This window comes from Centruroides vittatus, unplaced genomic scaffold, assembly GCF_030686945.1.
Source record: "Centruroides vittatus isolate TY-2023 unplaced genomic scaffold, ASM3068694v2 contig_1381, whole genome shotgun sequence".
NCBI lineage: Eukaryota > Metazoa > Arthropoda > Arachnida > Scorpiones > Buthidae > Centruroides > Centruroides vittatus.
In genome coordinates, this window is record NW_027120867.1 from 1,638,239 (window position 1) to 1,655,383 (window position 17,145).

The 17,145-nt window shown below is 28.0% G+C and overlaps 1 protein-coding gene across 2 annotated transcripts in view; it reads left to right on the forward strand.

The window, feature by feature from the left end:
* The window catches only part of LOC136990918 (ankyrin repeat domain-containing protein 13D), a 117,368-nt gene that overhangs the window by 12,807 nt on the left and 87,416 nt on the right, over positions 1 to 17,145 (forward strand). For both annotated transcript variants that reach the window (XM_067289388.1, XM_067289387.1), the window contains exons 2-4: positions 9,522 to 9,657; positions 14,598 to 14,722; positions 15,063 to 15,108. In XM_067289388.1, coding sequence (XP_067145489.1) covers positions 9,522 to 9,657; positions 14,598 to 14,722; positions 15,063 to 15,108 — 307 coding nt within the window. The remainder of the gene's footprint in view (positions 1 to 9,521; positions 9,658 to 14,597; positions 14,723 to 15,062; positions 15,109 to 17,145) is intronic.

Sequence of the window (17,145 nt, forward strand, 5' to 3'; positions counted from 1 at the left end):
CTCGGTGACAGGATTGTGACTATCACCTTAGCTATCTGGTCGTCCATGTTTTTAAATTAGTATAAGATAAACTTGCTTTTCTATAAGTTTAATTAGGATAATTTCATCAAAGTTATTCAAATTAGATACACATTATATAAAAGTATTTTTATTAAAAATATTTGAAAGACATGATTAATAGTATGTGTTATCTTGATCACTATGATATTTCCACTGAATAATACTTTATAGAATGTCTAAATCTGAATTTTTAGTCTATTGAATTGAATATTCAAACAATTGAAAATAGAATAAAAGTAAAAATAACGAACTTACTGGAATCGGTATAAAACAGAGAAAACGACACCTTTTTTCAAAAATTCCAGCAAACTTTAATCATATAAAAACGTTTTCAACTGATTTCATCAGTCTTCTTCAGTTACTCGAACAAAAATAAAAAGAACGAACTAATAATTCAAATTTACAAAAATCACGAGAATGGAAAGAATTTTCACGATTGCGCAGTGTTATCCAATGAACGATTTCCAAGCAGACGACAGCCCATCTGCGTCTCTGTGGTTGATGCAATGGGATGTTAATTGTGCCCTATATATTTCTAATTTCTCCATGTGTCTAACGGCCTGTTTAGACCTAGTGGCTTTTATGATGGAAGCCCTATCCCAGTGTACCGTGATCCCCTGTTGCTTAGCAAATGCTGCTAGGACTGTGCTGTCAACAGTCCTATTAACAGATTGCTTATGTTCTTTTATTCTTTGTTGTAAATTACGCAAGGTGGCCCCAATGTACACCAGATCGGACCCAAAACGTTGGTCTCTGATTGGAATCGAGTACACTCCCGTTAGTTCATTTGGTTTCTCTTTCCTCTTATCATTCCTTAATAGATGGTATACCGTCGGGTTGCGTCTATATACTATATGTAAGTTCCTTTCTTTGGACACCTTCCTAACAATCTTGTTAATAAACGGAATATAGTCCATGACCACTGTTTTTACGCTGCTCAGTTCTGTGTGGTTGTTGTTTACGTCTCTGCATACTCGTATTTAGCTGGTTTACGACCTTTCTCTGATAGCCAAACTGTGCTGCTACGCTCCTTACGTATTCCAACTCCTTGTACGTGTCACAAATATTTGAGCAATGTGTGTAAGCTCGTTTTATCCATGCTCGCAAAGCCGCTAATTTAAATTGGTCAGAATCTACGGAGTTTCTGGGTATGATGCTAGGTTGATATACTGGTTTCCTGAAGATATCCGTCTGTATCGCCCCATCTCTACAAATGATCGTCAAGTCCAAGAAGTTAACCCTAAAGTCACTCTCCTGGTCCAACTCCAAGGTGAGTCCGTAGAGGTTGTTGTTGATTGAAAACGTTTTTATGATTAAAGTTTGCTGGAATTTTTGAAAGAAAGGTGTCGTTTTCTCTTATAGAATAAAAGTTTAGTTATGAAGAAATTCTATCATAAAACTGAATGGGTATTTTTACAAATAGTTAAATTCTGTTATTTCTGATTTAACAAACTAAATTAATTAAAGAGAACTAAGAACTCTCATGTATGTCTAATGAAATAAACAGTACAGTATCATTATGGAATGAACTAACTCATCATTAGTAATATCACAAAAGATGTTTCTAACAAGGAATCACTGATTTGTAAGCATTTGAGTGATATTTTATTTACGTGTACTAGAATTTTAATTTCATTAAAGCATTACGCTGTTTATTTCATTAAGTTAATTATGTTATTAAAATAGCAATTAATCTCTGTCTTAACTTGAGGTTGCTTTATCTTGTAGACATAAATATTTATTCAAAGTACAAGATATTTGTTATCTTTTTATCCCACAATTAAAAAAGATTGAAATCAATTGAATTCGTGTATGAAAAGTTTTCATAAATGAATTTTAGTGTAATAATAATTCTTAAATTTGCTTTTTATAAATCTAAGAAATCATAGAATAGCCTTAAATGAGGATAAACAATATTTGAACAAACAAATAAACAAATGATGGTCTTTTTATTACATTAAAAAAAATTTTAAATGCATATCTTTTTATTTGTAATCAACTGGTATAGTATAAATAAAATAGATTTTAATAATGCTGTGATTTGATTTTTAATACAAAATTCAAAAAAATATAAGAATTTTGAAATTATCATCATCATCCTTTTTTATTTTTATGTAATTCTTATATACTTATTTTGAAATATGAAATTAATTTTAAGTTATAAAATTTATTATCTGACTACTGTTATTGTCTGGAAGAATAAATTGTATTGTATTCTATTGAAATTTTAAATTGTTTGTAAAGTCATTGTTCTAAATATTTTTTTTAAATTGAAGATAATTCAATAAAGAATTGAAAATATTATTGACTTACAGACTATTTTAGTTTCTTTAATTGTGGTAGTTACTTTATTAATATTGTTTGTTTAACAATAATAATAAAAATAAATATTAATATTTATTTTTGTTAACAGTGATTTGGATTAAAATTGTACTACTACTACTACTGTTTATTTTTGTGTGACATTGTAGTTTTGCAAAATTTAATGACTTATAGAATAAACACAGCACACAATGTTGATTAAAGTAATATGATATTTATGAACATTTTTTAAAAATTGTATATATATAAATTTCTATTTGAATTTATAATTTTTTTAAATAACATAATAAACATCTAGTTGATAAACTTTAAAACTTATAGATTAATAATAATATAAAAAAAATCTAATTTTGCTGCTTTGTGAAATGTTTTTGTATTTATAGATTTAGAATTTTTCCATAATAAACATTTTATTACAGGAAAATGAATCAATAATGGTTTTTGTTGAGAGAAATAATAGAAATGATCATAAAAATATTTCCCAGTTCTAATTTAAAAAGAAAAAAAATTAGTTCTTACATTTAATCTTTTAATTATGTAATTATTTTTGTAATTTTATATGTATATGGTGACTTCTTTTCCATATCAAAATTTTTTAATAGTGTCAGTAAGTCGTGCCTATGTTGATATTTTCTGCTTATATCACTAAAACAATAGTATAAAAATGATTTTTTAGAAATATACAGGGTGATTCTAAATGAATGGAACAACTCTGTGTAATTAATACAAAACTCTATTTATTATAGAAAATATGTGAGCCGTCAATGGCTAGGAAAATCCTCTAAGTTTACGTCAGTACTTGTTGTACGTGCTTGTGCATTTTTCTCGTGATAAGGGATGCTGCCGTTGTAAACGGGTGAACGTTTGGGAGAAAGCATATGCTGTGTTCGAGCTAGTAGCATTGTGTGCTGTGTGATTTTTTTCTGTATGTGTATATGAAGGTTCCTGTTTATGTACCACCTCTGCCACAAAATCTGCCAGAGTTAAAACAGCATAATGCTACTACCCTAATGCCATAGATGTCAACATGCTGGTCCATGTTCACATCTATGGATTCTATGTCATGTTAAATATGGTTCTCACATAGAATGTCTATAAATTTTTATGATGTAAACTTTTATCAATTGATGGCTCACATGTTTTTCTATAATAAATAGCTTCTTTGTATTAATTACACAAGGTTGTTCCATTCATTTAGAATCACAATGTATAATTTAACAAAATAAATATAGATTTAATCAGAGTTTTAGCTTTCATAAATTTGTTTTATAAACTTTACTTTTTTCCAAATAAATATTGTTAATTATGTGATAGATTCATTTAGCTAGTCAAATTACAAAATCAACCACGTTCAAAATGCAGTAACTTATTATATTTATACTAAATTGTTATTAGCTAAGTATAAACAATTGGAACTATTGGTAAATGGATTTACTGACACCTTTATAATTCCAGCAAACAGTTAAACAAAAACATTTTGCTTGTTACCTGATGAATTCCTAAAACATTGGTAATTATTAAATATTTATATGCTAGAATCATAAAGGTATTAGTAAATCCATCTATGTTGTGTTATTATTATTTAAATCAAATTTTATAATTTCTAAAAATCAAAATACTTAGGTCTAACAGTTTCTTATAAAATTTAACTTTAGCAAAAAGACAGATCATTATGTAAACAGTGGGAATATATGCTAAAATTTATCATTCTGGATATTGATCAGTTATCCAAAATATTTATTTGCTCTATTTTTTAATTATTTAATTTCTGTCTAAAATCATAAAATGAATAATCACATTATACATTAACCAAAATTTCTTCAGAAGTCAAACTGGCTGTTATATAGATTACTCCCTATGGAATTTCAGGACTTTGAGTATATACAGTAGAGCATCGATTATCCGACCCCCTGATTAATCTACTTATCGGTTAACCGACCGCGTTCTAGTCGGCAAATTCAAATGTCCGCTAGTGACGTGGCGCTACAATATTTGGTTATGTCTTGGCTACTTTAATATTATTTTTGTTAAATTTTTGCATGTTTTAGCTGGCAGCACTGGCTCGACCATGAAAGGGAGGCTAGTATTTAAACCAGGCCTAATACATTATACTAATAATGTATTTTTTCATACTTTTCGGTTATCCGACTTTTCAGTTATCCGACCAACCCCAGTCCCCAATTGAGTCGGATAATCAATGCTCTACTGCAGTGGTTCCCCACCTTTTCTAGGATGCGGAACACTTTTGTGAGCAATTTTCTTTAGCGGAACACTTACTTAAGTTAATATGAAATACATAAGCTTGTCATCAGTTATTTTATTAGAATTGAGCAGTTATAATTCAAAATCTCTACTCATATTATTAACGCCAATTCTAAGACAGGAAAAAATATACCTAAATAACTTTAATGGGAAACTTGTGCCTGATGTTTTTTACATATTTCATTCAGTTTTTATCATTGCCGATAAAGGCAATGATAAAAATATGTTTATCTTATGGAGTGTACTACTGTTTCGAATAAGTACAAGTCGTACAGTACATATATATTTAAGTTTATGAAAATTTTATGATTTTAATTTTTTGATATTCGGCGGCTCGAATATGATTGTACACTTTCCGATTTGCGACTAAATCTGCGGAACACTCGGGAGATGCTTACGGAACACCAGTGTTCCGTGGAACACCGGTTGGGAACCACTGTTCTACTGTATTTGAACTCTGGACCGAGACGAGTTCGACGATACCCTACTTTTGGATCGGAGACAAAAATTAAGAAAGTTATCGTATTTACGATTTCTTGCCTTTCACAATGAATTCTATGCCATTTTAGAGTTTTCCACTAGGTGGCGTTCGACCGTTCGTGCTCCCGACGGACTCCTCCCGAAGGGGAGCTGCCGGCAGTCTGCCCAGTGTTTAACATCATTAGTTATTGATTTGTGGTAGTTCTCGAACAAACGAAATAAAAGGAAACGTATACTGAACTACAAATAGCACCACCTAGTGGAAAACTAAAGTGGCATAGAATGCATTGTGAAAGGCAAGAAATCGTAAATATGATAACTTTCTTATTTTTGGTCTCCAGTCCAAAAGTAGGGTATCGTCGAACTCGTCCCAGTCCCCCGAGTTTAGATATATACTCAAAGTCCCGAAATTTCATAGGGAGTAATCTATATAATATCCGTCAAACCTTCACTTAATGTTTTTGTAAACTTATTATACATTCTCCATCTTCACGGTTTATCTATTTAAAATAAACTTGAATTGTAAATCACAAATAATTGGAATTGATTTAAATTTCTAATTATTAAAATTCTCATGTTTAGATGAACTTTCTTTATAGATGAAATGTCAAAACTAATTAATTTTTAGAGTATAAAGAATTCAAAAGAAATCTGGCACCATTTGGTTATTTTACTTAATGTAGTTTACTGTTTAAGGGAAATTGGAAGAATATTAAAAATATAATATAATGAAATTTTTATATTTAAATGTAATTAAATCATTTTTAAATCAAGAAAATAAAACTGAATTATGATATGTCAAATGTATAGTTATTATAATTGCTTAAGTTTTATAAATTCTGAATAAATTATTAAATTAAATAAAATTATTTCAAATTAAAATACAAAGCAATTTTAAATTATTATCTTAGCATTTATCTAATCATTGTAATTTTTATTATTTATTATTTTAAATAACTTATCTATTTTGCAACAAATAGATGTTAAAAATAAATGTTAACTAATATAATTTTTTGAAATATACTTTATATTTAATATAATAAATACTAAAATTTGCACCTTCCTCTCACATTCCAACATTCACTGGTTAAAAACTACAGAACTATATACTGATTAAAAAGATGTAGTTGTTCGATACAGAATCTCCTTAACCTGACGCAAGCCACTGAAGGTAACCGAAAACCTTTGTTTTTAATCAGTGAATTCAAGAAACTGAGAGGAAGGTGTGAATTTTAGTATTTAGAAAATAGTTCCAGCTTTAGAATTAATAAATTTAATATAGTTATAATCCCTATGAAAGTTTACTTAAATACTTTTATAAATTGCAATTTTATTAAAAGAATATGTTTGTCTAATATGGTTATAAAGAATTGTTTCTTTAATATAGGCTAGTTAATCATCAGTTTGTTTGATATACAGACACTCCTCACTTAATGACCCAGTTCTATTTGTACAACTTGGTTATTAAGTGAAATGGTCAATAAATGAGGAGCTTAATTGTTTTTATTTATTATGGATAAAGAAAATGCTTAACGGCCACTCCAACTTGATAACTTTGTATTTTTATGTAAGAGATGCAAATTAAAATAATCAGCAAAAATTATAAAAATGATATACCAAAAAACTTAAAGCTCATTCATAAAAAAGTAAGCACTTAAAACCTTGAAACTGAGCATTGTTTTTAGCTTCTCTGTATATGGACCTCTCAAGCATGTTTTTTTCCAAAAACGTCCTGTTTCATTTACATTGTTCTGGTGGTAACCATTGGATTGTATTGAATACCATTGAAGTTTCTCAAAAATGTTATCAAAATGGTTAACAGATTTTTTCCACTGCTTCTACATTCACACTTTCTGCTTACTGCTGATACTTCGATTATGCAGGTTGAATCTGTGGGAAAATTGTTGAAACCATCCATGGCTTGCAGTAAATGTTTCCATCAATTCCCCTCTCACTTCTTCAAAATCTCAAAGATGCTGCATTCCTTGGCTTGAGTTATTAAAAGGATCATTGGCATTGTGTTTTGTATCTGGTCTTCAAGCCAGATCATCAGTAATTTCTTCATTTCATAAATGAGACCTTTGCTGTCCAGTATTTTGGCTTTAAATCCCGTAGAATCTTTCACTGTATCTTTTACACTAACTCAATCTTTTGAGATTGTCGGGACAATCAAATGCCCTATCTCCAAGTCATGCTATTGCTTTAAGTTTTTGACCAGCTTCATAGTCATTTATAATAATCATTCTCAACTCAAGATCTAACTCAATATCAAACTCAACTCAATAACTCTTCCCTTTTACTGGCATCTTTTACTATGGGGTGCACAATAAAGTACAAATTTATATTGTGTGTGTACCGTCCTTGTAATCCAAAGAAATGATTCTTGGTAGACAACCTTGCAGCAACGGTTAGAAAATTAATGGTTTATTTTAAAAGATTTTTAATCAAATGTATTTTGGGTTGGTTTATGTTTCCAATCCCTCTTCAGTGATATTATATGATGGTACATCTTAAAATTATGTTTCTATATTTTTTTTATCACATAGGTGTATAACCATTCTATTTGCAGTAAATATGTATTATTTCCAATAAGAGTAAAACAGAATAAAAAACCAACATCAGGTATTTATCCAGTCTTAACAGAGTAACAGTAACTTTGTTAGGACAGTCAATTTTCATTTTTCTATTGAATTGTATGGCAAAGATACTTGAGTAAAGGAATGTACTATCATGTTTGTATTTTTATTTTACACAAAGGATGGTTAAATTTAATGTATCTTTAATACTTGCTACTTGTTACAAGAACATACATTCTAAAAGCTTAAACTTAAATGTTAAGTTTAAGCTTTTAGAATGTATGTTCTTTTTTGAAATTAGAATTATGTGATTTTATTTATGGTTGCCTGATGATGAGTGTTAAATACATCTGAAAATGTTACTGTTGCAAACAATAAATTACTGGAGATAAAATGTATGAAGTGTGTTAGTTTAATGGATTCAGTTAGAATTCATAAGCACATGACATGTTTATCATCATCTTTTCACTAACTTGTCTCTACATCAAAATTTTATGATTATTTATATCGGGTGCTAATATATGAAGTTCAGATCAGCCCATTTAATTATGTCAGTATGTGCTATTGGTCGGTATTTTACAGAATTGACAAACTTGGATTACATAAGCAGGGGTATAAGAATAACAAGAAAATATATTTTTAAATTTTTTAAAAATAAATTGCAAAAATTTTACGATTTTAGATATTATCAAAGGATTTACTTAACCTAAGAAAAAATGCAGAAAATAATACATTTAACATCTGTTTATAAGCTTGGTTATTTTTATTTACAAAATAAAACTATAATTAATCAAATGATACAGCTAGATTTGTATACAGCAATTTGGTTAGAGGTATGCAGTTAAGCTGCCACCTGTTGTTAAATTTAATGATCAGAAATAAATTAATATTGCATATTAATTTGTATATATAATTATATACATACAGGTATACCTCGAGTTACGTCGTTCTCGGTTATATGTCGTTTGTCAAAAAAGTATATGGAAAAATAAAAATCAAGTTTAGGTCATTTTATTTGACTTTACATCCATTGGCCACAAGTATTGAAGTCGTAATATCACTAGAAAAGTGTTAAAAGCACATAAAATCATATTAAAATATGTACATTTACAGTAAATGTTAATATAATCATCATAAATCCTAGAGAACGAAACACGAAAACATCTGTGTTTCTGTGTTGTCGTCTTATTTAGCGCGTCTTTAAGTGCTCATTATTGGCGTTTTCCACCGTAGTTTTGACTTATGTCGTAACTACACAAGTTAATTCGACTTACGTCGCCTCTTCTGGAACCAATTACCGACATAAGGCGAGGTATACCTGTATTGTGTTGGGGTAAAAGCTTAAGTTGGCTGTGAGTATATAACTGTCTCCAGTCAGTGCGATTAGTGATAAGTATGGTTATATCTAAATTAAATTTATAGTCCAGAAGAAAAGATTGGTTGAGGTCCAGGTAGTGTATCTGCATGGTAATTAGGAATTTAGAGATCAAGTTCTTCTCCAGGCCAATCTTTTCTTCCACTTTATTAAATTTCTTTATTTTTGATTATTAAATTTAATAAGATAACTGCTTAATTACTTACCTCTAGCTAAATTACTTAATATTTTATTAATGTTGTTGTGGCCTGAAAAGAATCTAGCTGTATCATTTGATTAAATAACATATATCAGGTTGATTGTATATTAAAAATAATAATTTAATTAGTACAATGCTGTATTATTAATTTATTAAAAATATTAATAAGCAGTTTTATATTTAAAGAATTATTATTATCTTTTTCATGGTCCTTTATTTAAGTGAATATTTATTGGATTTTTTTTAGTATGACATTGAACTTAAAGATCCAAGAGGTAGAACTCCTTTAATGTTGGCAGTGACATTAGGCCATTTAGAATCCACTCGCGTCCTTCTGAGGCATCGTGCAAATGTAAATACAGAAAATAAAGAAGGTTTCACAGGTATTTCTTGTATTTATATTTTAATTACTTAACTTTTTCTCTTGTAAGGTAACGGTTTTAAATTAGAATTAATAGATATTTTTTAAAAGAACAAATTCTTTATATTTACAATGGTAATTTATGAAAATTTGTTACACAGTTGCAGTTATTACAATACAACTATTTTTTTAAAGTTTTTAGTTTATGGTTTCTATCGCATCAATTGTTTCATATCTTACACTTAACTAATTGAATGTGTTATAATTCTACATATAAAGTTAAAATGATATCCTTGAGCATCAATTGAGTGATATTTGTTTCAATAAAGCACTTTAAGAAGGTTTATTATATGGCACTACTTCAGAAATTTAAATATTTTAGACAGTCAGTACATTTTTTTTCCCAATAAGTAAAGTATTTGAATTGATTCCATGACTATTATAATTTATTTCTCCATTAAAAACAAATAAAACTATTGGTAATGTTTTTTGTAACTTTCTAAATTAATGTAATTTTGGCAACAAGTTTCCTAATAATTATATTTATTATGAAATAAGGAAAGAAATGATTGGAAAATTTTTACATTAAACAAATACACAGTAGGACCTTGGTAATTCAAACTTCGGTAATTTGAAATTCTGACCAGTTAATCCAAATGGCAAAAAAAGCCAACCTCACTTGATAGAAATTATATATATATATATATATTTTTTGAAAAACTAATGGAAACATAAAATATTCATAAATTTAAACTTTTCAAGTGGTGTGGATTGAAACATTTACAAATTCTTTTGAAATAGCAATAAATAATTAGTCACAACACTGTTTATTAAGTACTACAATATATCAAATTATAATAATTTTTAAAAAATCCAGCAATGAGTTGTGTAACTTTCTCAGGTATTATGAGATTTTAATTAAATAAGTAACTTTTATAATGTTTGCTTAATAAAAAAGTTGTCTGTGGTGACATCTGTTATGAGATTTTCTTATAAAAAAACTTTTTATGTTTTTAATGCTATAAAATGGAAAAAGCTTAATTTTGAGGGTACGGATGAGTTTTATAAAAATTTGTAAATTTTAATAACAAATAACATCTTATTTAGTGCTACCCCTCTTGAGATATGACACGTGACTACCCACCATCTCCTCACCCCTAAAGATTTGCAAAACTCAGAGGGTCAAATTTGACATGATTCTAATACAGTAGAGACTCGTAAATCGGCACCCCGGTAATCAGAATCGCCGGTAATCGGCACGATTTTCAGTCGGACTGTGTCGTGCTGAATTGAACATTTTTGATACTAAATTTACTTCTAAAGTATAATTTTCATGTTTTTTATATTCTTCAATATATTTATTTTGTTTGTACAAAATGCAGAAATAATTTTTAACGATACGATAGCCTCGATTATTATTATAAAAATTTTTGTTAGGCTTAAAATCGACGAAAATTCAACACGAAGCAACACGCGACGGAGAAAATTCAACAAGAAGCGACACGCAACGGAGAAAAATTTGAACATCGGACAGGTTAATATATTTTTTCGTACATAAACCGTAATCGGAACAAATCCCTAATCTGAACAACCCCAGTCCCCAATTGATTCCAATTTTCGGTTCACTACTGTACTTTTCCTTGTTATGTATACATAACAGCAGCCAAGAAAGTAAAAATGGAAAAGTAAGAATGAAAGAAAATGTACCATTTAAAAATAAAATTATAGTCACAATTATGAAATATATAAATACAGTAGAGCGTTGTTATCCGAATGCCTATCAACCGAAACATCGGTTAACCGAAAGTGTTCCGGTTGGACTGTGTCGTGCCGAATCAAACGTTTTTGATACTAGATTAACTTCTAAAGTATAATTTTTTGTTTTTATATTTTTCAATATATTTATTTTGTTTGTACAAAATAAAGAAATAATTTTTAGCGATACAATAGCCTCGATTATTATTATAAAAATTTTCGTTAGGCTTAACATTGACGAAAATTCAACACTAAGCGACACGCGACAGAGAAAACTATATACTAATATACTATATACTATATTAATAATATAGTATATAGTATATTAGTATATAGTTTTAGTATATAGTATATAGTAATAATATAACTAATATACTATATTAATAATGTATTTTTTCGTACATAATCGGTTATCTGAAAAATCGATTTTCCGAACAATTCCAGTCCCCGATTGATTTGGATAATTGACACTCTATTGTATTAAACTTTTTGCATTTTGTATTATACAATAGTAATGAAATTAAAATGCATTAGTAACACTAATTAAGTTTTAAGTGTTTAGTAACCACATGAAATGCTGAAATAAAATAAAAAAAATATCATGTGTTTAAATACATATGTAAGTTTAAAATCTTTGGTTTTGTAAAATCAATCAACTCTGTTTGGTCAGAGAAGTAAAGCATGATGAGACTGCAATATTATGCCAATGCCACATGGATATTATGTCAATGCCACGTGGATATTATGCCAATGCCACGTGGATAAATGCCAATGGATGGTGATATTGCATTGACATATTGTTTGATGTAACAGAGAACCACTTATAGTGTATTAGCATCTGTGAATGATGATGCTAGTACACTATAATAGTTTCCCTGGACTTTGGAAACACCGTTGTCAGTGTAAATTTAGTTATTCAACTTTGACATTTTACATATCCAGAACTTTAATACTAATATTTTTGGCTATACTCAATGACCATCATCAGGCCATAATGTATAAAAGGAACTGAATCTACTAGAATAGACCATTATAAAAATTATAAAATGGACCTTTGAAGAACATATGAAATAGAATAGCATGTTTACAAATTCAAACTGTTCAAATACAAATGGAGATAAAATGAGAATAAAACATTTAAACCAGAGCATACAAAACACAATAAAATTACTTACAGTTTCTTCTTTGAAACTGTGTTTTGTTGATTGTTGGACTATGAACCCAAAGTTGAGTTTTAATTAAACACTTGGCTTTATTTCCATCTTTATTTAGTTGATATGTGCCATTTGCATGTTTCGGGCATAGAGCCCCTCATCAGCCAACTAAACAATACAACAATTAAAATATTACACTAAGTATTTTACCAAACAAAATTAACACAAGGTATGGTTCTTACCATTATCATATTCGATCTGCCATGCATACAAGGTTTAAACTCAGTCGACACATGTATCTTATTTTTTCTATAAACGGAGTAATCCCTTTTACACACAATATTTATATCTGGTATAAAAACAATGTATATAAGCCGTATATAATAAGATATTTTTAAAAAACATAAAAATTCTTTAAAAGCACTGACAGGAAGTAGATTAACCGATTACCTATTGTACTGTACATAATCTTTTGCTTATTTTACGATATCCAGTTATCATAATATCTAGAAGATGTAGACTATAGTTGTATTCATATTACGGAATATAATAAGTGATTTTTCACAAGGACATAAAAATTCTTTTTCGTTAATGTCTTATGGCTGTTTCGGCCTCATTTTCTGTGCTGCGGCGTAGTACAAATTTGCATATTTTCAGAGTTATTATAGATGGTTAACAACGATGTAATTTCTTGCAATAATCACAACCTATATTAATATATACAGTGTGTTTTACAATATTTTTAACCAGTTTTCATTTATTTTTACACTTACATTTTTATTAATGCAATTTTTGGCAGTTAGGATTGAAACACTTTCTTTAAATTTTCTGTTATACATATTCTTTTCTTTGTATAGGATTTGAACATTATTTTTGTCTATGTTGCAGTCATTAAGTAAACAGTGATCGTGGAAAACGGAGTTTAGTCTATGGTATTTGAGGTCTGCAATGTGTTCTTTTAATCTTATGCCTAGTTTTCGTTTGGTCTCTCCTATGTAGAAATTAGTTGTGTTGCAGGTGCACGGTATCTTATACACTACATTTCTTGTTTCTTCTTTTTACTCTGGTTCTCTGTTGGGTTTTGTGGGTCTTAATCTATTTTGTAATTTTTCATATTTTGGAGCCAGCTTTATGTTCATTTTTTGTAGATCTTTGTTGATGTCTTAATATAGTCTCTTTATATATGGAAAGCTGATATATTTTATATCCGTATTTAGCTTCTTTGCTTTATTATTATTCATGTTACTGTTTATCTTATTTTTCCAGTGATTAATTAAACTGTTGGGGTTACCGTTGAGAACGAATTTCTTTTTTAATTCCTTTGTATGGATATGTATGTCTGTCGGGTTGCTGGTTCTAGTGATGATTTTTGTATACTCCATTTTGAAGATGTTTTGTTTTATATATGAAGGGATATTAGAGTCGTATCTGATTGTTACATCTATGGAGCATGGTTTTTTTTATAAGGCTTAAATTCTAGGCTGTAATCGTTCCTTTTAATTCTAACATCTAAGTAATTTATACTCTTATTGGTTTTGTTCTCTTCTTCAACAGTAAACTGTATTTCTTCGTTTATGTTGTTTATGATAGTTTCTATATTATTAATCATAGTTTCTTGGTCATAATATATTATTAAAATGTCGTCTACGTAACGTTTGTAAAATTTAATTCCCTGTATCTTGCTGATTTCTTCGTCTATGTCGATCATTACTAATTCTGCTAATTTAGGTCCAACTACTGAACCCATGTTAATCCCATCATTTTGAGTGTAATATTCGCTTTTCATTTCAAAGTAGTTGCTTTTGTATGAAAAGTTTAATAAGACTATCATTTCTTGTTCTACGTTAAGTTGTTTTAATTTCGTTTCCACAATGTCCCATGTCATTGAGGGGTACATATTGATAATGTCTAAGCTGGCTATTTTAAAGGTATTTTGTATTGTTAAAATAGTTAAAATAGCCAGCTATTTTTATATTTTTATACATTAGTGTTTGAACAAAATTGATAGTAAATATAATATATATATATATATTTTTTTTTAATTTTTTTATAGTTGTACATGAAGCAGTAAGTACAAGTGATCCTGAATTATTACAAGTTGTTTTAGAAACCAGAGATCTACAAAGGTATAGCAGCAGAGTTGGTGGCATACCGGAACTACTCAGAAGGATTCGTGATGTAGGAAAAGAGTTTATGAATCTTTTAATTTATAAATTAATATTTAATATAGTAGAAACACAAAATATATTACTGTATTTTACGGACTATAAGACGCACTTTTTCTTCGAAAAATTGCCTTCAAAATTCAGGTGCGTCTTATAGGTAAAATGTAATTTTAAAAAAAATTGCTTAAAAATTAAGGTGCATCTTATAGTTCGTAGCGTCTTATAGTCCGTAAAATACGGTAATTATATTTGAAGTAACATACAAAAGTATTAAAATTTTAATTAAATTTAATAAATATTCATTTTAATTTATTTCAAAAGTTATTTAAAGAAGAAATAAATTCTATTTACAGACTCCTGACTTTTACGTAGAAATGAAATGGGAATTTACTAGTTGGGGTAAGTTTTTCATTATAAAATAGGAATATGATTAAATGTTATGTTCATATGTAATCATGCATATTTAACACAATCATGTAATAATTATATAATCTAAGATTGAGATTATTTTTGTATTTTTGTTATTTTTTTTACAGACAAAAGCATTAATAAAAAAAACTAAATATTAATGTTTAGTTTTTAGTAATGCTTAAAACAAATTGTGTAATTTTTGTACTAAAATATAATACAAATTATATTCTTAAACAAAACTACTTAATTACATTAGAGAAAAAACAAACATGTAAATGTTTATGGCTAAGCACCCAACTTCAAGTTTTATGATGCCTGAAGAGCTGATTAACTGAAAACATTGTCATGTTTATTTTCCTCTGTTGCTTCAAATAAATAGTTTATTTACATCTTGCTTTTTGAAATATTAGGGTGATTTATGTATTTTTAAACACTGAATGAAAATTACTTAAAGTATAAGAAAGCAAATGATTTTTTAATAAAGTTCTATTTAAAATGATTATTGATAAATAATAAATACTAGTTATTTATCAATAACTACAGAAAAATTAACAATTGAATTAATTATTTTGATTTATTTGAATTCAGTTTGAGTTAATTGATTATTGACTAACGATAAATATATTATTGCATTAGATAAAAGAATAGCAAGATATATACGATGATAATCTCACTTATTTTTAATTAATTTATTAATTATTAAAACAGATTTTTTCCAAAAAATGTATTTTAATATATAGAAGAATGACAATTTTTTTTTGTTTCTTTTTTGTAAACAATCAAATTTAAATAATATGTAGCTAATTTAGAAATATATAAATGTTGGAAAAGTTATTGGTTGACTGTGTAGACAATAATAATAATAATAATTTTTTATAACATTTCACTATTTATATAAGTAGGCATGTATTTCATTAGACAGATGTTTGTCTCATAAAACTTTTTTTTTTAAACAAATGACAGTGGTATGTGAACTTTAATATCATAAGCACTTTGTTACAAACTGATTTTAATATAATAATTAGTAACATTTTTTATTACAAGAAACAATGTTTCAGTAATTTTAATATTATTAAAATGAATTTAAATGCTAGAATTATTTAATAAAAACAAACTTTTTTATAATTAAATTTCAAATAAAAGTATTTGATATTTGAACACTAAAATGTCTAGATTTTATAAAAGATTCATTTCTTTTCAAACTATACATTTGAAGACAAAGAAGCTTTAATAATAAACATATAAAATAAAAATAAACTTATCTTATTACTTTATAGTCTTATTTTATATACCGTATATCTCGGCAGATAAGACGAGGTATAAATTTGCATCGAAGTTTTTTAGTTTTAGCTTATATCTGTCCTATAAGATGACCCCAAACTATCAACATCCTGTGAATTTAGTTTAGATCGGCGATCATCATCTGAATAATAATACTGTGTAGCATATACGAAATTATGTCCTATTTGTAATTTTTCAAATGAACAAATTTATTTTCTTGCATCTGGCAGCACTGCCTTGCAATTGTTGCAAGCATTCACACTGATTTGGCATTTGGGTAATGACATTGACTATTCACAAAAACGTCGTATGGGCTATTCTATTTTGTGCACATACCCTACTCTCTATTAGTAAATAATTACGATTTGTCTGTTTTTTTTATAATGGTTTTAATTTATATAAATTTCAATCTAATTTTTTGTATCTGTCCTATAAGACAACCCCGGATTTTCGGGGCCTTTTTTTTATGATTCGACTATCGTCTTATCCACCAAGATATACGGTAATTATTTTTAAATTAAAATTGAACACAAAGTTTGTTGAAATAGTCACTGTTTTATTCATTCTCCTGTTCCAGAATACATCTATGATGACATGACCTCTCCTTTTAGGGTAATTGGTCTTCAACGTTTAAAAATTCCCTTAAAACACAGAAAATATATCCAAAATATATAAAAACACTGTACAAAATAACCCTACCAAAGAGGCTGAATTTACTGACGAAATGCATTTAGGGGATATACC